General features: G+C 39.5%; 2 protein-coding genes across 8 annotated transcripts in view; one reads left to right on the forward strand and one right to left on the reverse strand.

Moving 5' to 3' along the window:
- NDC80 (NDC80, kinetochore complex component) overlaps window positions 1-544 on the reverse strand; it is a 29,008-nt gene extending 28,464 nt beyond the window's left edge. For 2 of the 3 annotated variants that reach the window (XM_006030107.2, XM_025211677.1), the window contains exon 1: window positions 452-544. The gene's annotated coding sequence lies outside the window, so the exon portion shown is untranslated. The other variant, XM_006030108.2, reaches the window with a different exon arrangement.
- A 116-nt stretch (window positions 545-660) lies between these two features.
- On the forward strand, window positions 661-24,222 carry METTL4 (methyltransferase like 4). 5 transcript variants are annotated; one of them, XR_003095608.1, is made up of 10 exons: window positions 661-752; window positions 1,913-2,417; window positions 4,972-5,037; window positions 5,636-5,999; window positions 8,408-8,477; window positions 11,715-11,889; window positions 12,185-12,291; window positions 12,896-12,987; window positions 14,209-14,395; window positions 23,125-23,252. XR_003095608.1 is itself a non-coding variant. In XM_025211679.1 (10 exons), exons 3-10 carry the CDS (start codon window positions 1,995-1,997, stop codon window positions 23,268-23,270), a joined length of 1,500 nt encoding a protein of 499 aa, XP_025067464.1. In that variant the 5' UTR covers window positions 666-752; window positions 1,308-1,358; window positions 1,913-1,994; the 3' UTR covers window positions 23,271-24,222. The 5 variants fall into 5 exon arrangements, 4 of the variants coding, with proteins under 4 accessions (XP_025067463.1, XP_014378434.1, XP_025067465.1 ...); XM_025211679.1 differs by lacking the exon at window positions 14,209-14,395 and adding an exon at window positions 1,308-1,358 and having other exon boundaries at window positions 666-752; window positions 23,068-24,222; XM_025211678.1 differs by lacking the exon at window positions 14,209-14,395 and having other exon boundaries at window positions 23,068-24,222.
- Window positions 24,223-24,966: the final 744 nt, after the last annotated feature.

Genomic DNA, 24,966 nt, shown 5'->3' on the forward strand with positions numbered 1-24,966 from the left:
GGGTAGTTGAAGGCTGCTATTAAATCCATTCTCAGTTTTCTCTATTCTAGACTAAGTGAGCCCAGTTCCCTCAGGCTCTCCTCACAAGTCATGCCCTCCAGGGCCCAGAACCCTTTTTGTTGCTCTCTGCTGGTCTCTCTCCCAATTCGTCCACATCCTTTCTATAGGGGGGGGGGGGGAAACTGGGCAGTGCTTCAGATGTGGTCTCACCAGGGCTGAGTAGAGAAGAAGAGTCACTTCCCTGACCCTGCTGGCAGCGCTCTACCAGTGCAGGCCGGACGCTGTTGGCCTTCTCGGAGCAGCCCCGGCCACACACAGCCTCAGCAGGATCGACACTGCTGTGAGCAGGGAGCTGGACCGGGGCCTCCGCAGCCCCACCCCCCCTTTTCAAGAGGCCTAGGACAGGGCGGGACGCGCGGCCCCAGAAGGCGACAGCCCACCCCCCACTCACCTGCGGACCGTTGCCGCTGCCGCCTCAACAAATTTCAAATCCACCCATCGCTGTGTCTGACGTCACGAGTGGGCAGGCGCGAGGCAGCGCAGCGCAACGGTAACTCCCGCCTTCCAGCCCCCCGCGGCGTTTCATTGGATGTCATTTCTTGACGGACGGGCTGGCGTCCAACCGCCGGGTACCGCCCCCGCCGCTGTGCGGTGCGATGAGTTGGGGCGGGCTTCGTCGGATGTGACGTTGGGGAGCGGTCCTTGGGGCCGTACAGCAAGATGGCTGCGCCCAGCGCGGGCGGGCTGCTCCGGTGTGTGGGGATCTTGTTGTTCTTGCTGCTGCGGGCGGCCCGGGTGACCTCCGCGCAGGGGAGCGAGGGGCTGGCGGCGGGGCGGGTAGCCACGGAGCCACGCAGGGAGCGAGGAACCCAGCTGCCGCTTCGCTGCCCAGCCCCGCAGGCTGGGGCTGGGCCACGACACCTTTCACCTTCACTGCAGGGCCAGGTTGGGCCCAAGCCGTGCCCCCTTCCCCTGCTGGGCTGGCTTGGGGCAGGTCAGCTCCCCCTGCTGCCTCTGCGTGGCCCACCCCAGATGCCAGATTGGTACCACCACCAGCACGGTCCATCTGGCTTGCAGGAGGAAAGGGGTTAGCACAGAGGTGGGCAAAATGCAGCCCACCAGGCTATTCTGTGCGGCCCATGGGGCCTCCCCAACATTTAGAAAATGAATATTTATCTGCCCCTGGCTGCCTGTCATGCGGCCCTGGATGGCTTGCCAAAACTCGGTAAGCAGCCCTCTGCCCAAAATAATTGCCCGCCCCTGGGTTAGCACCACTGCTTATAAAGTTTATCTCTACACTGCTTTAGAAAAGCTCAGGAAGGAGCTCTCAGGCTGCCACAAAAGCAAGAAATCTGGAGGTTAGTATAGCTGGCCCTGGATGCTTACCCAAATGCTGATGTTACTGGGTTGTGCCATCATTAGGTATAGAATGAGCTGTTACATCTCTCGGGGGTGCAGAGACGTCCCTCCCTGAAAGTTGGGAGAAATGCACAGAATCTCTGTAACTTGTAACCAAAAGGTGTGATAGTAATACTGAAAAGTAACCAAAAAAACTGGAATGTCGCATGTAGCCAGTTTTCTTTCGTGCTGTTGTGGCACAAACTCTTATTTTACATTAATGCCATAAGAAAACAGTATTTCCTCACCTAATCAATGAGTAATCTTGAAGTAAGGCCAAGTGCCATATTGTATAGGAGAAGCATCCCATTTAAAATCCCCTGTGAAAATAAATTTAACATTGAGTACCACAGGAAGGTAAAAAAAATTCCCTTGAGTTGTTAATTTTAGCATGTGTAGCAGGCTTTTCAAAGGAGGAGAGTGTCTTATTGTGTTTGAACTGCCTGATAAGCCCTGGATATTATTTAAAGAAGTAGTTATAGCTCTAAGGAATCTGCTTTTTTGTTTACTATAGGAAAAGTCTAAACTGAAAAGAGTATGAATATTGGCTCCAGTTCCTCAAAGATGATGATATTTCCTGAAAGAGGAAAGTTGTGATGTCTGTGGTGCATCGGTTGTCTGCTGGATGGCTACTAGATCATCTTTCTTTTATCAACAAGGCTGGCTACCAGCTCTGTCACTCTTCCCAACACCCTGATGAGGCTCCCATTACCTCCACCTCTTCTGTGAATCCTGTTGTTCCTTCCTGCTTTGCCAGTATATCCTCTCCTGTTGATGTACCTGTTCCTGAGCTTGGAGCTGCTGTAGAAAGAGCAGCTGAAATCCCCCACACACAATATGTGTTTCGGGATGGGTTCTTCCAAGTCTTTAAACCACATATTGTTGCATTTCCCCAAAAGAAACCACAACAAAGAAACCTAGAGGCTGGTCACACCGAGCTAAAGGACAGCACCAATGGAGCGGAGCAGGAAGGAGGAGCCAGGAGCAGTGATGCGGATTCTGTTGCCAATTTAAGAAAGGTATGGCCAACAGAATTAAATGAGCTATGAACAAACTAACTATGCATTGAGCAGTATACTGTGATACTTTCTTGAAAATTTTTTCAGTACAAATGGTTGGACTCAGAGGAGCACATATACAGCAGTCTCCAGCAGAGTGAAGATGTCTGCAAAACCAAAGCTTTCTCTAGCTATTCGTAAGGACTTCTGTAGCTTGGAAAGATCTGGGCTCTTGGTAATAACTCGCAACCCCATTTGAAAACCAGTGGTTTAGCAGCCATCTGCAAAGTCTGATTTTGAGGGGTGCTCAGCTTGCTTGCTTCAGTGTGAGTTTTGGCGTTTCTGAAAATCAGGCAGTAAATGATAAGTAGATGCCTAGCCAGCAAGCTTGAAAATGACTTTTTGAAGCTTGGCTCTTTTGTTTTTAAAGTTTTCAAAGTTCCTGAAGGACAACAATCCATGTAAATTGTTAATTTCTTTTGTTATGAATTGTTGCTGCTTCTGCACTTTCCTCCCAATTTCTCTTCCCTTCCTGAAATCATACAGCTATAAAAGAACTATGTGCTCGGATCCTTGGCCAGTGTAGGTTCACACGTTTCAGTGGAACCCTGCTGCTATATAAGAAATGAGGATCTGGGCCATCTTTTTTTTCTGTTCTCCACATCCAGTCATTTTCTTGAGCTAAAATGGAATGTTTAGTGTGCTGAAACTTGGCATGAAGAGTTGCAGATCAGAAGAGCATTTTTAGGGAAGCTGTGACTGCAAAAAAAGGTTTCTATTGGAAACTCCAGGTTTTCAGGAATCTTATTCGGAAAAGTGATTCTGTAACATTAAACTGAGCATTCTAGAATGACTTCTGGATTAAACAAATTCAATTTAGAATACCAACTGTTGCTTTTAAAATTATAGTTAGCTCTGTTAACACACTTCATATTAGACTTTAGGTAGTGGCACTAAATTCATAATGCTTGAACAAGAATAATTCATTCTCTGAAAAGAGTGGTTAATTGAGCACAGCAATTTGCAGTTCCAAGTATGTGACAACAGAAAAACTCTGCCTAAGCTAAGACAGCCCAATAAGACGCAGTGACAGCACACACAACTTAGCCTAACTTAAAATGCAAAAAGACAACAGAAAGCCTTGCACAGGTTGACGCTACAAAATAACAGCACACAATTTAGATGCAACAGAAACTGCATGAGTCTTAGGTAGTCCTGAAGGCAGAGTCTAGCCAGGTGTTCAGGAGTTTTTCTGGGGGACTGCAGGTCAGATCTTAGCTGGTGAGGGCAATCCCAGAAGCCTCATCTTTGCCTGCGTGTTTATAGGCAAGTCTACTGTACCTCTTTCTCCCCCTTGGGTGCCTTGACTATAACATGCTTTTTACGTCCCTCATGTATTGCATACCCGTCATGATTCTCATGTTCAGCGTCTCTATCTCTTCTCATGTATTCTAGTCTCTTGCCTCTTACAAGTTCTGCTTTGAAATATAAATGTAGTTCCCTGCTTTCTTAGGTCGCACCAACCTGTTTAACCAGCCTGGTGACCCTCCCCTGCTACCTTAGGTCTGTCGCATAGCTCCAGCCTACATTTGTGATAACTGTGCCAGGTCTTTGCCGACAGTTTTACGAAGTCAGCCTTAAATATGAAAGTTAAGCCTTTTCTGGTTACTGCATAATCAGATTTCAAGATTCTGCAAATAAAACATCGCAATTTTATTACTGGTGTGTGCATGAGGGAAGAATTCAGCTCACCATATGAAATACATAATCATTTTATAAAAAAAAAAAAGCAGTTATGGAGCAGATCTGGTGACCTTCAAAAGTACCATTTATTTCCCATCAGTTTTCTGGCCCTTTGTTATTTTTATAATATTTGCTTACCTTTATTATATATAGAACTCCTATGTGTTTCCCTGGATATGTAGTATTCTTCATAAATATATAGCATTACATACTACATAGTCTTTCAATGCTATATTATTGCAAATTATGATGAGGGGACAATATGATCCACTCTGGGCTGTGCTAGTGTTATGGCACTCCATTTAATGAGTTGAAAAAAAATCTCAGGTGTAAATATTGTGTTACTGCTCCATCTCTATATTTGATTTTTTTTTAATATGGCCTTACAAAAATGTATTTGTCCTAGGTCAGTTCTAGTACAGAAATATGAGGTGCTTCTCTTCCATTTACATCTTGTGTATGTATTTTATTACCTAAAGGAATAACTAACCCTGAGAAAATAGATGGCATTTTCTTGTTGCCACCAGCCTTACAACTGAACATGTAACTCCTAGCAATTGCCCAACTTAGAGTTAACATGAGCTGTGGCATAGCATAGAAGTCATTTCATAGCATTGGGAAGTATATGCCTTCTACAAGAACCTAGATGTGTTATGATTATTCTGGCAGTTCATATTGACAATATTGATTCTAATACTTTAGTTGAAAATAAAAAGGGAAGATCATGGCAAATTTCTTCCAGTCTTGAAGGACTCTGTATATTATCATTATATATTTTAGACACATTAGCACATCTGACTTTTTTTTTTAATTTCATTTGTGCATTCTACAGACGCGTAAAAGAAAGCATAGTGGGCTCAACCAAGGTGAACTGGATGCTTTAGAATACCATACAAAGGTAAGCTGGAAGAAAAGTTATACATGAATACACGTCTTGTATGTTGAGCTGATTACATTAATAGAAATTTGATCTCTCTGTTCCCTAACAAGGGTGGAATGTTGTGAATGTTTTATGTTAGCTTGCATGTATAAAATAAATTAGATTTCTGAAGGTAACATACATTTCAGAGAGCTAGAACTGATTTCACATAGTACCTTTAACATTCTGGTTAGCTAAACATCCAATACAGGAAATAATTGCAGGAAAAAGCTACTGATACTTGTTTTAAGGCTTGAAACCAACAATGTGAACTGTTCTCATTACATTAGTTAGGTAGTATACTGTATCCCCCAACAAAAGGCTCTCTTATGTTTTGCTTCCACCAGGGAGACTATTACTGGCCCTTTAGCATCTTACATTTGTAATCTGCTTCCAGTGTCAGGAATGTATTAGTCTAAGTCTTGATTTAGATTTAAAGCTGTGGTTTCCAACAATGATGTTACTTTTGCCTGAAATATACTGAATTATGGTCTATATTTGCATTCCTTTTTGCTGGTGTTGGTGGTAATCATTACTGTATTATTTCTTTTTCTTGACATTATTTTTTCCTGTACAGATTAGAGGACTGATTTGGGAAGGTTCTACAAGTATAGTCCAAGAAGGGTTCAAAAGTGGTTTCCTTCAATCTATTTCTGCACAACAAAGTTGCAGCAAGAATGTTGTTATGGAACATATTGGCTGTGGGTTGGCTGAATTATGCGAAATGGCAAAGCAGTTTCCCTCTGTGAATGAAAATGCCCATCAAATTGTACAAATGATAGCTGAAGTGACCATTCCAGAGCAGGATCTGCTGTCATGTGTTACAGAAAATATGACAAGTTATGCAAAAATACTAAATTTAATGGGGCAGAAATATCTGGTGCCTCCAAAAAGCAGCTTCCTTTTATCTGATATTTCATGCATGCAACCACTTCTGGATTGTAAGTATATTTATTCATTAAAAGTATGCTTTTAGTGGTCATTGGCCCATAGCCTACTGATTGTTGGGATATGTTGCTTGTTGAGCCAGCTTTCAGATAATAATCTTAATGTGAGATCATAATATTGGCCCAAGAACTGCTAGTAGGGAAAACAGTAGGAAGCTGTTACTAGCAGAACCATAGAAAAGTAGGTCTGAAAGGGACCTCAGGAGGTCATTTAGTCCAACCCCCTTTTCAAGGCAGGATTTTCTAAACCAGTGGCTCTCAACCTTTTTTGGTCTCAAGGCACCCCTTGTTAGACTCAATGCATCCCTCAGAAAATGCAGTCTCTTAGTTTTCACTCATTTTTTGACTATGGAAAGATCATAGAGCAATTTTTCTGTGACAGAAAACTCAGAAGGATCATAACAGATCAAAATGTTTTTAACACTCTAGATTCCTATTTTAAATTTCTGATTGTATCTTGTAAATCTCATTTACACATTTAACAGTGCCAACATTATTTGGCATTCCTAGCACCCTTGGAAGGATCTCAAGACACTCCAAGACTGTGCAGCACCCTGGATGAGAATCACTGTTTTAAACATCTCGTGCAAATATTTGTCTAGCATGCTTTTAAAAACTCTCAGGGATAATGATGCCACAGTCTCTCTAGGTAATCTGTTCTAATACTTTACGAGCCTCATTGTTAGAAAGCTCTTTCTAATATCCAGCCTAAATTTCATTTATTGAAATGTAAGATTTATCCCCTGTCCTGTTCCCTGCAGCCAGAGAAAAAAATCTGTCTCAAATCTCTTTGTAAACTGCCCTTCAGATACTTGAATATTGTTATTGAATCTTTGTTGTTTCTTTTCTAGACGAAATAATTCCAGTTTGCACATGTCCTTACTGAATTTTACTCAGTTAATTTCAGATAGTTTTCCAGTTTATCAAGGTCATTTTGAATCCTAATCCTACCCTCCATAGTGTCTGCAACTCTATCCAGCTCGATGTTTGATAGTGAGGTGTTCTTCCTGCAGCTCTACTGGGATTTTTCAGAGGAGTCTAGGAAGGCGCATTAGGTGTCCAACCTCAGGAGTAAGACAGACAAGTCTTATGCTGTTTTGAAAAATACAGCTGTAGTGTTTTATATAAAACCCAGTAGACTTTTCTTTAATGAGCTGTGCACTCTGTTTATTTCTGCACTTCCTCTATAATCTATCTAACAATGAAATTGTGCATTGTTTAACCCTGCCTGAATCATTTAAAACATCAGTATGATAAGGTATTTAAACACAAGGGAAGAATATTTTTTCTAGCGTTAATTCTGTCCTGTCTAGCACCAAACTTGTAAACTATCTGGGCTTTAATTTGTTACCCAAGGTTTGACAATTAAATTTATTTTCCATTGTCTATTATTCTGTATTTAAACTTTTAAGAAGAAACACCCATGTTTTAACTGGATAGACATGCAAGTGCTAGAAACTTGCTTAACAATCATAGTTCTGTCCTGACAATGTAAGGTCAAGCTGTAGCTGTGTTGAAGAAAATGGCTTACTGCTTTCACTTTCCTGAAAGAGCAAGAAAGTCTAAATCAAACTTCAAATTGCTGCTCTATGTGTAGTACTGTTTTGCTGCTCTGGAACTTCAGGCAGTAGGTTATGCATTTCTAAGTGGCCTCTGTATAGTGAATGTTAATCGTAACATATAATCTCAAGGTTTTTTTTACCTCAAATCTCCCATTCTCTAACTATTTATTTTATTAGCGTAGAATTTAGAAGATTTGGGCCACATGTGGGATACCTTTTATAGTTAACCACTCACTGTTTGAATAGAAACTGCTTTTGTGAAATCAGTTGCGTTGTTCTGCTGTATGTGACTTTCTACTCTGAACAGCTCATGTTTGTGTCTCTTGAATACACAGTATCTCTCATATGCTGTCTTACCTGAATATAGTTTTGTAGTATAAGGCAAATTTGGCATAAAGAGATCTAAAATTACCTGAATTTTTAAGGTTTTTTTTTCTTCTTATGTCAGCTACAAGAGACACGCACATGCTTGAGAAGTAATTGCCAATGCAGTCATAACTGATATATTAGACTATTGAGCATGATTTTAACTCATTCTGATTTGGTATTTAATTTTGGACCCAGTGAACCATTTTAAAAAGGAAAAAAAAGGTCTAAAAGTGCTGATCAGACAATTGGTTTTCTTCATTTCATTCTAAAAATTGTTTTCAACAAGCCATCTGAAGTAATAAAAAACAGTTGAATTTTTCAATTTATTATGTCAATGGTAAGAGAATTTTGCCTTTTAGCTGCATAGGATATAATTTTGGTGTGTGTAAGAGATTGGTTTAAATTTTGGATATTGATTTTAGCTTTTGCTTTCTCTTAAAACTAATGTGTTTCAATTCTTTCTTTTTCTAGACAAGAAAAAATATGATGCAATTGTAATAGATCCACCGTGGGCAAACAAGTCTGTTAAAAGAAGTAATCGGTAATCTTAAATCTCTCTCTCTCTCTCTCTCTCTATATATATATATATATATAATATTACCTAAAAACAAGCAAACATTTTTCGTTTTCTTATTTTTTTTTAATCAGAGCATTCCTACAGATTCTGTAAGCCTTTTCTTCACATCGATGCAATTGATATCTTAGTATTGTGGTTCAGTCCAACACACACACAGGGACAGACTGCACTGTTTATTCAGTAAAAACTTTGGAAAGGGCCTAACTTTATATACATACAGTCACATGTTATTTCACTGTCACTACTCACATACTTCAAGTTAAGCAGCTCCCAAAGTGCTTTCAGGACTAGTTCTTAAATTACTTGATCCATGAGGCAGACAAGGTTCCTTCGGTGAATCTGGTATCTTATTTTATGCCTGTGTCCTTAGACCAACACAGCTACAACCTACACCCTTGATCCATGAGAGGATTCGAGATATGTTTTAACTAGCAAGTTTGAAGTCATGTATACTTTAAGACCCCCTGATCCTGCAGTTACTTATGCTTGACTTTACTACCATAAGCTAGTTGAAATCAGTTTGTAAATATTTGCAGGATCGGAGCCTATTGTAGAAACTTCAGAATTTTTTTGCAAGGTTGTTTTTTCTGCCTGTTTGGTAGAAATAGCAAAGTGATACTAGTTGTGAAATTTTCAGCTGTGATAGGATCTGCTGCTAAACACTTTAGGGCATCTATACATGTGCTGTGGGATGCTGGGGTGGGGGGTGTGCTTTAGAGTGGCTCACCCACAGTGTCATCTGTATTCAGCATCCTGCGCTTCAAAATGGCGACAGGAGCTCTTTAACTAAGTCTTGTTTGAGCTTTTGTTAAAGCACCCCCACCAGCATTTTAAAATATGGGGACACTAAATACATGTGACGTGGAGGCTGCTGGAGCACGCTAATTAACACATTCCAGCAGACTCGATTAACCAAGTCTGCTCTGCATGCTAATTAGCATGCATTGGAGCAGAGGTCTGTCACTTGTATAGGTGACTTTAGTTTGTAAAGTTTTTAGAGTTTTATAGGCCTCTTCTGCCACTGAATTATATCACTTTTATGCTGGTGGAATTTCATTGGCTACCACAGAATTGTGTGCGTTTGACCTTGCAACTTTTCAAAGTAAATTTTGATATACTTCTTGTACAATAGATCTGGAAGCCTGTTATTAAAAAAAAACCTCTCTTCTGATGTTAAAGGGTTAGATTATTATGTCTATTTTGAAAGCCACATAAAAAGTAACTGTGATAGCTCACTCAAGCATCAAAAGCCCAAGTAGAGCCACAGACTCTTCTCCTGGAGCAAATTCAGCCTTCAGCTTACACTGCCAGACAATACTTGCAGAAGCACATCCAACCCTGAAAATTTCACTTATCTGTATGTATAGCATTAACTTTCAACCATTACAGACATTTTGAGTGAAGTATGCCTGTGAGTAAGATGTCTGACCTACTGTGGTCAAAGTTAAGGTTGTACCTTATTTTGAAAAAAAAAGAAAAAGACTCATATCAGTTAGTGGTGGGCTTCATTGGAAAGAGGGGCAGGGCTGTGTTTGGCAGTGCTGTGTTTCTTTTGTTTTTTTTTTAAACAGGCATTTGCACTCTCCTCTATTTTTAATCAAATAATACAGACAGTGTCCTCTTTACCCCTTCTGTTTACCATGCAGAAAACATCTCTCTATCAAAGTGGAAGACCATTATTTCTATTTCTGAATATAGTACAAGTTGGTATTTTGAAACTGATGTATCACTTGGAGTAGAGCATGTTTCTTGGGATGCCAGGGGTTACAAATCAGTTACCTGACACACATTTAACTGGGTGGTCAGTTTCAAACACTAGGAATGCTAAGATGCTACATGCAATTTCGTATGCTATTTATATGAAAAAATGTGCAAATGGTCTTGTGGGCAAAAAGGTAGTCTTTTAGCTAAGGATCTTTACAAAGTTCAATTTAATTTGATGGAATCTCCTGATACCACCATTTAAGAACACACACATACACCTTTTTATCATATCTCTTTGGAAGCAAATCTCTTTCATAATGCATGTATTGCTAAACTTTTGAATTGGAAGCTGGTCCAGGACTTCTGTGATGGTTAGGATTTTCCTTACCTTTTTCTTTCTTCAATCCTTCCATAACTATCCTGTCAAGTGGGGTTTGAGCATCTTAATGCTCACATGAGGATCTTGGAGCTACCTCCTCTAAATGACTTAGTTGATTAGCTGCCTCTTTAGGCACCTACCTCCCAAATTTAGATCCTCAGTCTCCCTACTCTACTGCCACCTAACCCTGCAGGTGTCCAGTTTTTAGGTACCTTCACTTCCACCAATAAAATTGTTTAGGCCTAAATACCTATTACTGGTTGTACCCTAAATTAATAGTGCTAAGCAATTAGGTTTCTAGTTTATCCTGAACCCACCTCCTGATTCACAGATGGAATGGGGGAATGCTTTTCTTATCTCTGGGACCCAATACAGTAAAAGTTCTGAGAGCATAGGTAACTCCACACAAAATAAAGCCAGGAGGAGGAGGTGCCTCTTTCATCCAATAGCTTAATAGTTAAGGTGCTCACTAAGAATTCTGGAGAATCTCTAATGACAATCCTAGTTTAAATTAATAAATGACTTTATATAGTGTAAGAAGCAATTGCTCTCTTTTAACCTTTAACTTGCCCATCAAACTTGTTTTTCTTGCACTTGTGTTTGTTTCATTTGGCATTTTCATTCACATGCGAGATTTTGCATTAAAGGGTGAAGAATAGCATGGTACTGACATGAGTAGAAGTAACAAAAAATATAAGCTGTTCTTTTTATCAAATAACATTTTTGCAGTATACAAAGAGTAGAATTGTAAACAACTGTGTGTATAAAAAGTAATCATCTTTAAACATAAAAATTCTTAAATGCCTAATTTATGTTGATGGGGAAAAGATTATGCTCCCTAACATTTTAAAAAAGTACACTAGTGAATTTACAAATCCAAGAGCTTCACCACTGGATGTCACTCTTGGCTCAGTTTCTCTGTATATGTGGAAATAAAGCAGAGTTTCAGACATGAAATGTATATAGCCCTTTCCACTGGAGGGAGCGGGTGTGGCTGGGTAAGTGTGTGTGGGTGGATAAGTGTGCGTGTGTTTATATGTGCACGTGTGTATGTTCACATGTATAATTTAATATTAGCTTTGTATTTGCTAACTTATTATCTGAATATACCAATGTAGATACAGCTACTTGTCTCCCTGGCAAATCAAGCAAATTCCCATATCAGCACTAGCTGCTCCAAATTGTCTTGTGGTCACATGGGTGACCAATAGACAGAAGCATCTACGTTTTGTTAAAGATGAACTCTATCCTCACTGGTCTGTTAAAACCCTTGCTGAGTGGCACTGGGTAAAAGTAAGTTCAGAAACTGTTTAATTGCTTTTCTTTGGGTGGGAAAGGGGAGTGGAACTCAATGTGATATGATGCTTTTCTACACATTTTGGTGTTAATCTGTCATTTACAGTTAGGTTTTTTATTTTTCCTATTTAATATGGGTAGTTTCTTAGCAGACGTGATATTTTTATATCTTTATTTTTAGTGAAAAAAATAACTAATTAGAAAGATCTGAGAGCATAAATAACTAATTAGAAACATTCACCTGGTTTATCCTGAGACTCATGCAAAATGTATTTGAATCCCTTTGTATCAGATTACCAGATCTGGAGAATTTATATTTCCACTAGATTCTTCCCACAAGAAGCCCTATGAAGTCCTTGTATTAGGGAGAGTTCAAGGAAATGTGGATTTGTCATTAAGGTATGAGATGCTGGTATTTGAAAGTACACTTTTTGGGTTACTAGGTCTCTTTGCATATGCCATTCTTATATATTAAAATATAATGACCCAGACTCTTCATTCCATGCAGCCGTATTTTGTCCCTTAGCTGAATGGATCCTGGATCTGGTATATGAACCTGACATAAAAACTCATGGGAAGTGGGAATTCTTTAGCGTCATTAAGGAACCAAAGCAACCCTTGTCTCACCCTTTCTTCCTTCTGCCTGTGTAGGTACTATTGAACTTGAGAAAAGACAGGTGGTAATATTCTACAATTGAAAACTGACAAAATTATAAACTGATCTGGGATTTTTTCCCCTTGTGATTTTAGCTCTTTTTAATCTGTTTTTTCTCCAGAGCTATAGAAATTTCATGTTTCCCTTTATTTCTCAGGAAAATAAATAATGTCATCATTTAACTATTTAACTTCAATGAGGTTTACTGTGGATTCTGACAGTGAATAAACATTTCATATTTTATAACCCATTTGTAATAAAACCCCATGAAAGCATGATCTGTGTCTCAGTATTGGAGGATTTATCTGAGAAACTTCATTTATTTTCTGTTTCTGATTTATGCAACAGGAAATCAGAAGTAGAAGTGCCTCCAATTCCAGACCACAAGTTAATTGTCAGTGTACCCTGCACTCTTCATTCACATAAACCTCCTCTTGCTGGTATGTTCTTGGGATCTCCTCTGTATGATAAATAATGTTTCTGTAGGCCAATATTTTCAAACTTGGATGTCTAAAGTTATGCATCTAAGCCCATATATACCCATATCTAATAGATTAATTGATTTTAACAAGTATCAAGTAACTGCAGTTAGTAGAATTTCTGCAGATTGCTGGCACACTGAAACATGTCTGAAAATCCTGGCACTTTTATGTACTTAAGTGGATGTTAGGAGCCGAACAGAGGTCTTAAAAATTGTTTTATTTATTTGTTTGTTTATATATTTATTTATTTATTGTAGTTTGTAGTTACAGCAATATTGAGTTGTTCCTTCAATTTGTGTATGACTGTACTACATTTTGTGAGGTAAAGAACATTCCTGGTGGGGAATATATAATATAGATGTCTACACTGACAATAATTTACTTTGATGACTCTTCCATATTGGTTCTTATACTGCCCTCCTCATTTTAATATTGCACAATGATGGTTGGTGGTTTCTGAAGCAATGTGACTACATGCATCACACTTGGTTTATTCTTTCTTTTTTTTTTTTACCAAGGGAGAGAATTCTATATGTAGTATGATGTTTGGTTTTCATAGGTTTAAAGACATTTAAAAAAATTAATGTACACACTGCTGTGTGAGAGAATGGACAGATCCAAAAAGTGCTTTTTGCTCTTGGAATGGCAGGTGGTGAGATTGAAGGTGGTCTTTCATTCATGTGGAAGCTCTTTTTAGTCTTGGGCCAGTTCCTTGTCATTAAGGAACCAAAGCAACCCCTGGCTCACCCTTTCTCTCTTATGCTGGGTAGGTAGTACTGGACTTGAGAAAAGGCAGGTGGTAATATTCTACAATTAAAAATTGACACAATTATAAACTGATCTGGGATTTTTTCCCTTGTAATTTTAGCCCTTTTTAATCTGTGCACCGGAGTCTGCACAAGTGAGCTTTATACTTATTGTGGAACATTCCTTTGTGCTGGAAGAGCAGGGTGACCTTAGATGTGATGCTAGCCTGAACTCTCTTTGTACTTCTGTCTGAGAGGGAGGTTTGGAAGTGTTCATTTTGGGGTTATTTGTGTTTTTTAACTGTGTGTTATTAGTATGCACTGTTCCTTATACCAGTAATAATTAGGCACTGTTTTTAATAACCTAAATAAATAAATAAGCAAGCTTTGAATCTAGGAATACCTCCCAGCCATGCCCTAACACCAGTCATAGTGTTTGTGTTTCAGGATAATTAAAGAGAGTGCCGCAAGCTAATCTCCACTGTTGGAAGTGCTGTGATCTCTTAAGACATTATATATTGAAACCAAGTCTTGTGGGGCACTCAGAAACAAACAGGAAATTTGTGCAGCATGAAGAGAAAACGTGGAGTGTTCTTGATGTGGCTAGCAATGCAAAACAGGTAGTGTCTTCTTACTTGGTGAAGTATGTAGTAAGCTTTCAAAGAAGACTCCAGCTAGTGGTACACTAGGGAATGGAGAGAAAGAAAGAAGTTCAGTCCACTGTCCACTAAATGCAGATAGAAAAATGTTGTCTTGTCAGAATCTGCTGTTGGTAATTGGTTTTAACCCAGTAACAGGCAAGGGTACAAAAGGTCTGGATACATAAGTGGTCTTACATCCAAACTGCACAGCATGGTGACAATTTTTTGTATACCTTGACTAGGATTTCACAGAACCGTTCCTTCAGCTGTGTGATTCTGTTTGTCTGATGCATGATAGAGAAACTACTGTTGTAAATATTTATGTGTAAATGGTGATCCATGGCTTGGCTTAGAAAATATTGTACTTGGGATTCAAAAAGGGATGTTAAACCTAGATACTTGGCACAACCAGTTAAAGTCGATCAAATAAGCCTTGTTGGGCTCTCCCTTTCATCTGTATGCTTCTTGATTTAAACTTGAAAACCTACTGTTGATACTGTATCTGTTTTATTGCTGGAAAACACAGTGTAGCATGTGACTTGCATCCATTTTTAATGTACATGTATATCTGCAATATTTAAAGGTTAGTCTCAGAATAGTCACGGAGTCAAAATACAAGTAAATTTGTTGACTCTGTCAGAAGATACTAGTGATGCCCAGACCTTACTGGAAGGGCTTATCACTGTTGTTTTAAAGTAGTATTTTAGATTTGCCAGTAGAGAGCAGCTGATCTCCACTCCTAGACTATTTTAGACAACAGAAGCTTGAAGTTTTGGAATGGGAGAGAAGGAAACTTGATGAGTCATACATGTTCTTTATGTTTTGTTTAAGTAGCAACAATGCCAAAAATATTAGTATTTATTGATCTTGTTTGGCACTTTATTTCTTGTTACTACTATAACGTCTGTATGTTGGTACACATGTAGTCACTTATTGACTGATTATAACAATTTATCTCTCTGAGGGAAAAGGAAGATGCAAATTAAAGTAAGTCATCAAAAATAGACATTCAGGTTCCTGCAGTGCATTTAACTATGAAATCATGACTGTCAGGGTTTCTGATGATGCACGTTCTGTGCTTACTGCTCACATTTTTAATGTGTCATTGTAAATGTATTTAAACTGCTTTATGCAAATGCTTTAAAATTCAATTTTATCACTTGTGGTTTTCAAGTAACAGCAGGTTTTCTTCCTAATTCAATTCATTGTTGCTGTTAAAAATTTAGGTGACACACTATTACATGGAGGACATTGAAAAAATGTGAATTTCAAACTCTCCCCCATAGTATTTTACGTAGATTCTTCTTGTGATATCCTATTTCTTCCCCCAGTCGTTAAAGTTAGGTTTTTATCTATACCTACCTGTTAGAAATGGTATTACGATACAAAAGTGTGTCTGTGAAGTAAGATGCAAAAATCACGGTCATATTCTGGAAGCCCAGAGGATACCCCACTCCCATAGCAGCCCATTGGACCATATTTTAGAAGCATTGCTGGATAAAGCTTCCATATGCCATCTTTATATCCTATTGGTAGAATAGTACACGTGGCCATTGTTAACTGGGCATTAACAGGAGTCCAGTCAACCCAGGGTTCTGGAGAAGATGCACATGGAATAAAGTCCTCTTTGTCCTACCTCCACATCCCTTTTTCTTGTTCTGCATTGAGTACAAATGAGTCAAATCAGAAAATACAGGCCCGTCTGCTATAAAAGATTTAATGTTTTACTAAAATTGATCAAATTTTAATCTTGTGACTTATTTTCATTATTTATGCTGTATTTTTCACGCCTTTCATCTTGTACAATAAAAATCAGTGCAGCTTTTTTCACTTGAAGAGTATCATATCTGCATCCCTAGTGCTTTAGTACTCGAGTTTCAAATGCTACAGGGAAATCTTTGCAGAGCAGTGCATTTCCTTGGATTGTTTTTATTTAAAAAAAAAAAAAAAAAAAGCTTGGAGCTAGTGTGGTTTGTGGTTTTTGCTTTTTTCTTGTTTTGTTTTGTTTTTAAACATGAATTTTGGGCCAAGTATTAGTTGATAAAGACCAGGGCTTTCCAACAGGTCAGAGGCTGTATGCAGCCCCTGAGGAGTTAATTCATGGCCTTAGCTCTTATCCAGGCCCTGCTCCCTAGTGGTGTGCAAAATGGACCGTATTAGATTCGGATTTGACCCAAATCGGGGACAGTGATTCAATTAGTTGATTCGGATCACTGTTCAGATTTAATTCGGCCGAATCTGAAAATTCGATGCTGATTTAGAGAGTCAGTGTTTTGGCCATAGACAGCTTTAAATGTTTTTTCTACATACCTTGAGGTACCAGGCGGCTCGTGAATGCTGCGATGGTGGGGCAGATGGAGTGTCCCCCATGGGTATGGGGGGGGGGCCCACGTGCTCGGAGGTGAACTGGGAAGTGGACCAGAAGTGCTTCTGGTCCACTTTAGGTCTGCTGCTGAGCACTCTGGGGAGCCCCCCGCACTCCTATGGGATGCTCCATCTGCCCCACCATTGCAACATTCATGAGCCACCTGGTACCTTGAGGTATGTAGAAAAAACATTTAAAGCTGTGTCTATGTCCGAATCGCTGAATCTTTCTGAATCTCTCTGAATCGATTCAGAGGGTTTCTATTTGATTCGGAGAGATTAAAGGGTCTCCTGATTCGATTTGGATTTGGAGAGTTGGCCACTGAATCGGGCCAAATCTCCACCGAATTGAATCAGGGACTGAAACTTTGCATAGCCCTATTGCTCTTCTGTGCTGCTCCTCGCTGCTGCTGCTGCCACAGGAGTCTCCATACTCCTCTCTCTCCAGCTCCTGCTTCCTGCTTCTGGGTCTGTGGGCAGAGCTGGGTGGTATGGCCTGGGGTTGGGGCTTAAATGTCACGAATTCTGAGGGGGTCTGCACAGTGTGTGGCCTCTAGCTCATTAAAAGCTGGATATCCCTGAGTTAGCCTAATATTGATTTAACAAATATTTCTATTTAGTGCAAATAGTTGCAACTGTAAAAGCAGGATATTTTGTTCTTTTAATGAATTCCTAATAGAGAAATAATATTTTTATCTTTTCTACTAAGTGCCTGATCCTTCAAATCCTTACTCAGATGGAAAACTTCAGCCAAGTCTGCAGGTCAGGCCCCAAGCATGTGTTAACATATCCTTCTGAAGACATGCAGCCCATAAAATCATAATAGATGCTATAATTTATAGCTTAAAATAGAAAATGTTAATGTTCAGGAAAACGGGTGGCATTAGATTTTACATCAACAAAATATGGTCTTATTATTGCCCTCTTTGTATGCTAATTTTCATTACACTGAGGGTTACTGCCAGCTACAATTATGTAAATACCCACATCCAAGCTATGAAAAATCATATTGTGATGTTATCTTGAAATATAATATGATCCATCTGCATCTCTCCAAACAGTCATTTTCTGAAGGAAAATCTCTGGGCGAGGGAGAGATGGTAAAGGAGATGCATGGAAACCCTTGTTAATTGTTTCCAAATTAATAGAAAAGTTGGAGTGATTTCTCTGTCTCTGATAGTCACCTGCTTTCTGATAATGGTTGAACAGTCCCAGCTAGAAGTGACTTATCCCTGGTGTTGCATTAAATCAGGTCTGTTCAGTTTTCAAGTGGCCTGGGGCCTGCGTCTCCCCAAGTCATCCGCTGCCCAGGCCACACATCCCTTGGGCTGAATGTCACCGTGGCCCTGCTGTGCCATATTACCAGGGAACTGGGTTTTTTGTTTGCAGTGGAAAAATGCAGTAAAACCTGGATATTCTCATTTGAAGGAGAAAAATGCAGGAAACAGTGCGTTTCCTCTTTTAGGTTGGCAAAGTTCCAGCCTGCAAGGGGCTGCAGGGAGTGGGAGGAGGGTGATCAGGCAGGGGGTACCATGTGTATGTGCACACATACAGATACACAAGGCTGCCAGGAGGCCTGGAGAGCAGCAGCTCCGCAGGTAAGTCTGGTGTGGGGTGGGGAGGAGGAAATTGAGACCCCCCCCATAGTGAGGAGCAGGGTTAGGGCTGGGGCAGGGCTGGGGATGCTGCCCAGCCTGGGCCGCATATGGGGCCTGGGGCTGGAATTCGCGGTCACAGGGCCTGGGTGGGGAGCGAGACGGGGCTATGGGCTGCTCTTCCGGGGGGAGTGGGGGGTGCTATTTGTTTGTTAATCAGGTTATAAGAAATGGCTTTTGGCTTTATTTATTTATTTTATGTGAGGAGGACCCCTCAGATCCTGTGATAAGCTCTGAATGGATGGGTTCCCATTGAAGTCAGCATGGTTTCACACAAATGCCAGGGTCTGGCACTGTGGAGCTCATTGAAAGCTTGGGGCTCACTCCCCCTCTGCTTAGGAAGGGACATACCCTACTGCTTGGGCTTTCTTAGGTGATCAGAATAGATTTTTTGGGAGCACTTTGACAAAATGTTAGTAAATTGGAGCACAAAAATCTTTAGTTGTGGAGCTTGGGAAAAAAATTATAGGTTTTTCCAATTTTTGGTTCTAAAATGGTACCAGCACCGTTTGGCAGAAGTAGTATTTAATTAGGTGAACTCTTGTGACACCAAAAAACCATCCTGGAGTGCAGCAAGTTTGCTGTCAGATTGTATGTTTTATTGTTTTAAACTTGCCAGGCTGTCTTCTGCAAACATCAAGCTTACACTTTCTATCCTGTCTAGTATTAGGAATAGATTTTCTGATGCAAAATTACTGTATTTATTTGAATATAAAATGACCCCCCAATAATTAGATTTAATTTCTAGGAAATTTATAAATTTGTTATAGTTTTCCAGGTATATAATTTAATTATTGGAAGTTTGTTTTGAATTTTTCCCCTTCCACTGCTGCAGCAAGGAAAATAAATTGGAGCGGGGGGCAGTCAGGTGGCTCCTTTGCTCTCTGCCACCCCAGCTTCTCCCCCTCCTCCCCTTTACTTTCAGACCCTGCTCTCCTTGAGCACATGGAAGTGAGGGGCAAACTTCTGCATATAGACAAATTACTATGGGTACCCATAGACTTAGTTCATCCACAATTGATGCATTTTACCTTTCTTGGAAATGTCATAACCCAAAGGTATGATTTTGTGTGTGCTTCGGCACTAGAATTATTCCCGCTAAACTGCAGCTTCGTTGCATGGTGGAGTTTTCTGCTGCAGAGGAGAACCCCGGTGCAAGGGAGAATTTCCTGCCAATTTGTAGCTTCCTTTGCAGGGTGCATTTCTCAAGTTGCAAGAGAAATGCCTGGTGCAAAGGAGTTCCCGCCACCCGCATGCAAATTTGTTCTCCTCTAGTGGCTAGTTCTAAATTATTCCCACGTGGCGGCTAACGATTGGCCTGCTAGCCGTATAAGAGGCTTGAGCGGTTTCCGCCCAAGCCGAAGAGGACTCCACATCCATCTCGTGGGGACTCTGGGTACACGGCAGGGTAATAGAAACCCTGTGTGAGATTCAGAGGAGTTTGGCGACCTGATCCACCGCCCACCTCTTTCCGTCTTCGAGCGATAATTTTTTTTTAAGACGTATCTACGAGGTTTCTATTTTGGTGGCGCGCTTGTCCAGGGCATCCGGAGCTCTGTTTCCGTGGAGCCTAGCAAACTCCATGTGATTGTTCGTGTTGTTTTGTTTGTAACTGCAACTCAAGCAAGTTTTCCAGCCTGCACCGCAACCATCTTCGGTGTAAGTAAACAATCTTTAAATCTACCATTACGAGTACGTGCCTAATTCTAGCGTGTCGCCCGTTCTCTCCGACCCCATGTGCCCGGGCTGCTGGTCACAGCCCACGCAGAGCACAAAAAAGGGCCTGGCTCACACCCGGCCCGCACAGGAAACTGCTGAAAATTTTAGCACGGGTACTCCATAAACTCACTTTGACACAGCACTTTTGTACTTACTTATATATAGTACAAACTTGGCATGATGTTATATGCAAAGGACAGAGGGGGTGACAAGGGTTTCTGGGTGAACTGCTTGTGTTTGGAGCTCCATTTGTAAGGTGTGTCAGACACTTAAGGCTGATGAAGAAACAGGAACTTGGCATGATGTTATATGCAAAGGACAGAGGGGGTGACAAGGGTTTCTGGGTGAACTGCTTGTGTTTGGAGCTCCATTTGTAAGGTGTGTCAGACACTTAAGGCTGATGAAGAAACAGGAATAATTGGAAAACTGCTGAAAATTTTAGCACGGGTACTCCATAAACTCACTTTGACACAGCACTTTTGTACTTACTTATATATAGTACAAACTTGGCATGATGTTATATGCAAAGGACAGAGGGGGTGACAAGGGTTTCTGGGTGAACTGCTTGTGTTTGGAGCTCCATTTGTAAGGTGTGTCAGACACTTAAGGCTGATGAAGAAACAGGAATAATTGGAAATGGGAAAGAAAGGCATTGACTCAGCTGTGGGAGCAAAGAGGAAGTAAAAATGTATGCAATGTAGTGCGTCACCATGACTGGGAAAAAGAGTTGTCACTGAGGGGGACTGAGCACACTGTGCCCTTCTGTGTCCTGTGTATCATGTTCAAATGGGCTACACTAATCTATTCCTGTGGTAGGTTCCCATCAGCATCTCAGTGTTTTTGGCTAAGATCAAATATAGCACTTTTGGCACCAAGGGGAGGGTGTCAGGGCTGGCTCTGGCCCACCTGGTGCTGGCCTGCTGTTGCAGTACCTCCAGACCTGGTGCCACCAGTTCCCTATGAATTGAACACCCGTCTGTTTTTGTTTGTTTTTTTTAAGGGGAAAAAAATACGAAAGATTCCCATCAGTATGTTTGCCCAATATGGGCCATGTGTTTTAGTCATGGCCAGTGTTGGCTGGCTTAAATCAATTTGATAGTCAGTTTCCAGTATTGAGCATATGCTGATTTTGGCATCATTTTTTATGACAGAAAATGTATTTAGTGAGGTTTCCTTGTATGCAAATGTAAGACAAGGAGCTTTTTCATTATGCTGACTAGGGGAGAAAACCTTCATCTTACATTTGAGTAAATATGGTATTACAAAAATAAATGGCAAAATGGCAACAAATGAAAAGCAACTTGGAGTATTCCTGTGAGTTTGTGAAAGATTTGGTGCTACATGCATATTCCAAAATCTAAAACATCCGGAAACTACTTTGAATAAGTTTCAAGTGACTTAAGATATTTGTGGAAAGGAATATGTAGGGTAGACAAGGAAGAAGGTAGACTAGCACCCACACAAGGAGAGTGGTCATCATTACTGAACAAGTAACACACTGCGTGGGCAGCAGCATCTTTGCTCTCCTTGTCAAACTAAAAAAAGCAAACATTTCTGCAGTTGTGAACATTGGTAGAGGGTTTTGCAGACAACATGTTACAAACAAGCCACAGGCTGGGGACTGTTTCACCAAAGTTTTGAAGGCATGCCCAGAGTCTAGCATCACAAGCAATTCACGATGTGAACTTAAAACAGATGAGAGAGCTTCAGATCAACCATCTCACTTTGATTGGCAACTTTGACAGGCAAACAATGGATTCCAGTCAAAACTGTTCCCATCCTTGCTTTGATGTATGCTGATTAGATGTAATTCTGTTGTCTGAAATGATAGCAGGAGGAGAGATCAATTTAGATAATAAAACGCATGTAGACTGTCTTCCGAACTAGGAAGAAGAGTGAAAGCCCTGTGAGTTAAAGGGGAAAGTAGCAAAATCACTCTTGAGAAAGGAGGGGGTTTTGTCAGTCTTGGAAGCAAAACATTACATTGCTGGAACATATTCTTAGTCTAGGCTGGTTTTCTAGGCTATTGTTCCTACATTACTATGCCATTTTTAAGTCTTTGCTTCATAGGCTTTTTATTTTTCATTTAATATCTCTATACTTAGGCCTTGAAATTGAGTTCGTTTTACAATCACAAGCTAAATTGATCTGTCTGACAACTAATCCATTTTAAAAAAAGCATATTTGCTAGGATATCTTTCAGCTAAAATCCAAGAATCAAGATAGGCTCCCTCCCCCAGTCCATTGCTCACAATCAATGAAATAACCCATATTATAAATGAAATACCTACTTACTAACATTTGGCATTAAAAGTCCAACTGCAGGAGAAATATTAGATTACAATTTTAATGCTAAAAGAAACAACAGCAGTGTTATAGAACTTTTTTAATGCTTCCAGAAAGGTCTTCATCCTGAACCAGAATAAGTCTCTATTAATTACCATATTGCTTCTATACTCGATTATGTTTTGCTGTGCTATACCACACTAAAGTGATGTTTATCCTTCATGTTTTTACAAGGCAGCATCACTAATCACTTGTTGATAGAAAAATGCAACCTTAATAAATAATCAGGAATACTTGATATTTAGGAGGAAAGAATTAAACAATTACAATTTTGGGGGAAAATGCTGTATTTTTATGGCAAAAGTTGTGTTAGTTCTCAGGAGATGTTATGAGAACAATATTGAAAAATTGAGACGTCACCTGTGTAGGTGCTGAATTCCTTATTCCCTGCTTCCAAATGAAAAGCGATAAATCAGGGCTATTGAAGGCTTTGACACTATTGTTCAGAATCTCAAGGGCGCTTATTTCAAATTACTTTCTGACTATAAATAGTTAAGCTGGTTGATGAAATCCCTAGAATTAATTTGCTGTCTCTAATGAAACATTCCTGTTTTCATCTCCCAACAGCTCAGAGAAAATTGATTTTTTTTTTTCATCTTCATCTTTTTCTATTCTTTTGCACAGAGGTTCTGACAGAATTTATCAAGCCGGATATGGAATGTTTGGAGTTGTTTGCTCGCAGTCTGCAGCCTGGTTGGACCAGCTGGGGAAATGAGGTTCTTAAATTCCAACACATTGATTATTTTACTACTTTACAAAGTGAAAACTGACTATTGTGCCTTAATTAGAAGATTCCTCTCCTGCCCCAGCTCTAGAACCTGTTTTATTTATTTATTTTTATTGCTGCTGGGACAATTTGAAGACAATGTAAGTGGAACTAGAATAGCTTCAATTAAAATCCATGCACTTCTGATTGCATTATGGTACTGTATTCATTTTTATGAGGTGTTTCTTTATTTTGATTTTCTCGAGACAGAATGGAGTGGGGTGAGCTGGGAGGAACATTTACAAATATCAGAGTATAATCCGTATAGGTAAAGAATAATTTTCGCTGTTAGTTTTTTCCTAAGTAAGACTCCCATAAATCCTAGCATCTTATTAAATGCTATAGTGCAATCTTAGGGCGGTATTTCACCATTTTTAAAATAAGCCATTTGAAGTAAATGCTTGAGAATTAAATATCTTTTCTGAAAGAAAGTAGGTCTTCAGGCTGGGTTCAGAAAACTGTGGAGATTGAAGTAAATAAGTATAAACATGTATTCATTTTTCTGTCTGATGAGAAATAGTGAGTAATGCCTATGTTAACTGACACACGGACTGTTGACTGTTGCATGTACTCTTTAAAATTATGCTTTTAGGATACTGTTAGTTTCTAATTCCATCTTTGTATGAATGATATTAATTCTTTGTATCTATTGTACATGATCAAAGTCTCAACATCTTGCAAACTCTGCATATTAAGGCATTAGATTTAACGGAGAAGTGTAACAATATAAATATTTTATAAAAATCTGTTTCTCATGTTCTTGAAAATGTTGTAAAAAGTCAGGTTTGAGCTCATTACCTGCGTTGTGCATTTTTTAAGCTTCACTTTCTTGTAATTTTTATGGGACGTGAAATTGTAAGAGAAAATTTATGTATTCAAAGTTTTAGATGTTTTGAACCTTTCCTTTGAACTGACTATTACTGTTTCTGCAATAATTAAATAAAATTTTTTTGAACGATTCACTGCTGCATATGTCCTTTCCTTCATTTAGGTTTTACTTTGGAAAAGTTATTGGCTTAACAAATTAGTGCCATTTATTTATGTGGCGCATTGGAAGCAAAGAGAGATCTTAAAAAATCAAATTTATAACAAATTATTTATCACAGGGAACAAAATAAATTATATATTTTTTCAAGTTAAATATACCTGCAGTTGTTTAGTGTGCTGTTACATTTTTAATCACTCTCTGGATGTTAACAAATTGTTTTGTAAGTTTGAAAATATATTGTTTTGATAGTGTATTATTCACAAATCTCACTTCTATATTCTAGTTACTTTTTAAATGTTTCTTATTTCAGCAGTGGAATTTACAACAGTAACTCAATGTTTAGCTTACTTCTCTAGTTAATATTTACATTTTTTGGTTTATTAAAATATATCTTTTAATTATGAAAGACATTTGGTATGATCCCATCCGTAGGCAAACCAGTTCTGGTTGTATGATATCTGTTCTGCCTTTTAAACTTTGTTGTTGTGTGCAGTCTCAAACCATGTGCTGTCAAGGGGAAAAATGATTCCAAATTCAAGTGGTTAGAAGGTTGTTACTCTGTTTTCAGTTTTGAAGGACATTATTTCCCATTCCCACTGCTTCTAAACTCTGATATGCAATTTCTCCCTAGAGGTCTGATCAAATGCTTGTTAAAGTCCTTGTGTCTCTTGTGAGAAACAGACCTTATCTACTGAAAATACACAGGTCTTCC

This window comes from Alligator sinensis, unplaced genomic scaffold (assembly GCF_000455745.1).
Source record: "Alligator sinensis unplaced genomic scaffold, ASM45574v1 scaffold318_1, whole genome shotgun sequence".
NCBI classification, from domain to species: Eukaryota; Metazoa; Chordata; order Crocodylia; family Alligatoridae; genus Alligator; species Alligator sinensis.

Coding starts and splice junctions, on each gene's coding strand:
- METTL4 (XM_025211678.1), top strand. CDS start 1,995: ATGTCTGTGGTGCATCGGTTGTCTGCTGGATGGCTACTAGATCATCTT. Junction 2,418..4,971: donor CTGTTGCCAATTTAAGAAAG/GTATGGCCAACA, acceptor TGCATTCTACAG/ACGCGTAAAAGAAAGCATAG. Junction 11,890..12,184: donor CTGAGTGGCACTGGGTAAAA/GTAAGTTCAGAA, acceptor CCTTTGTATCAG/ATTACCAGATCTGGAGAATT.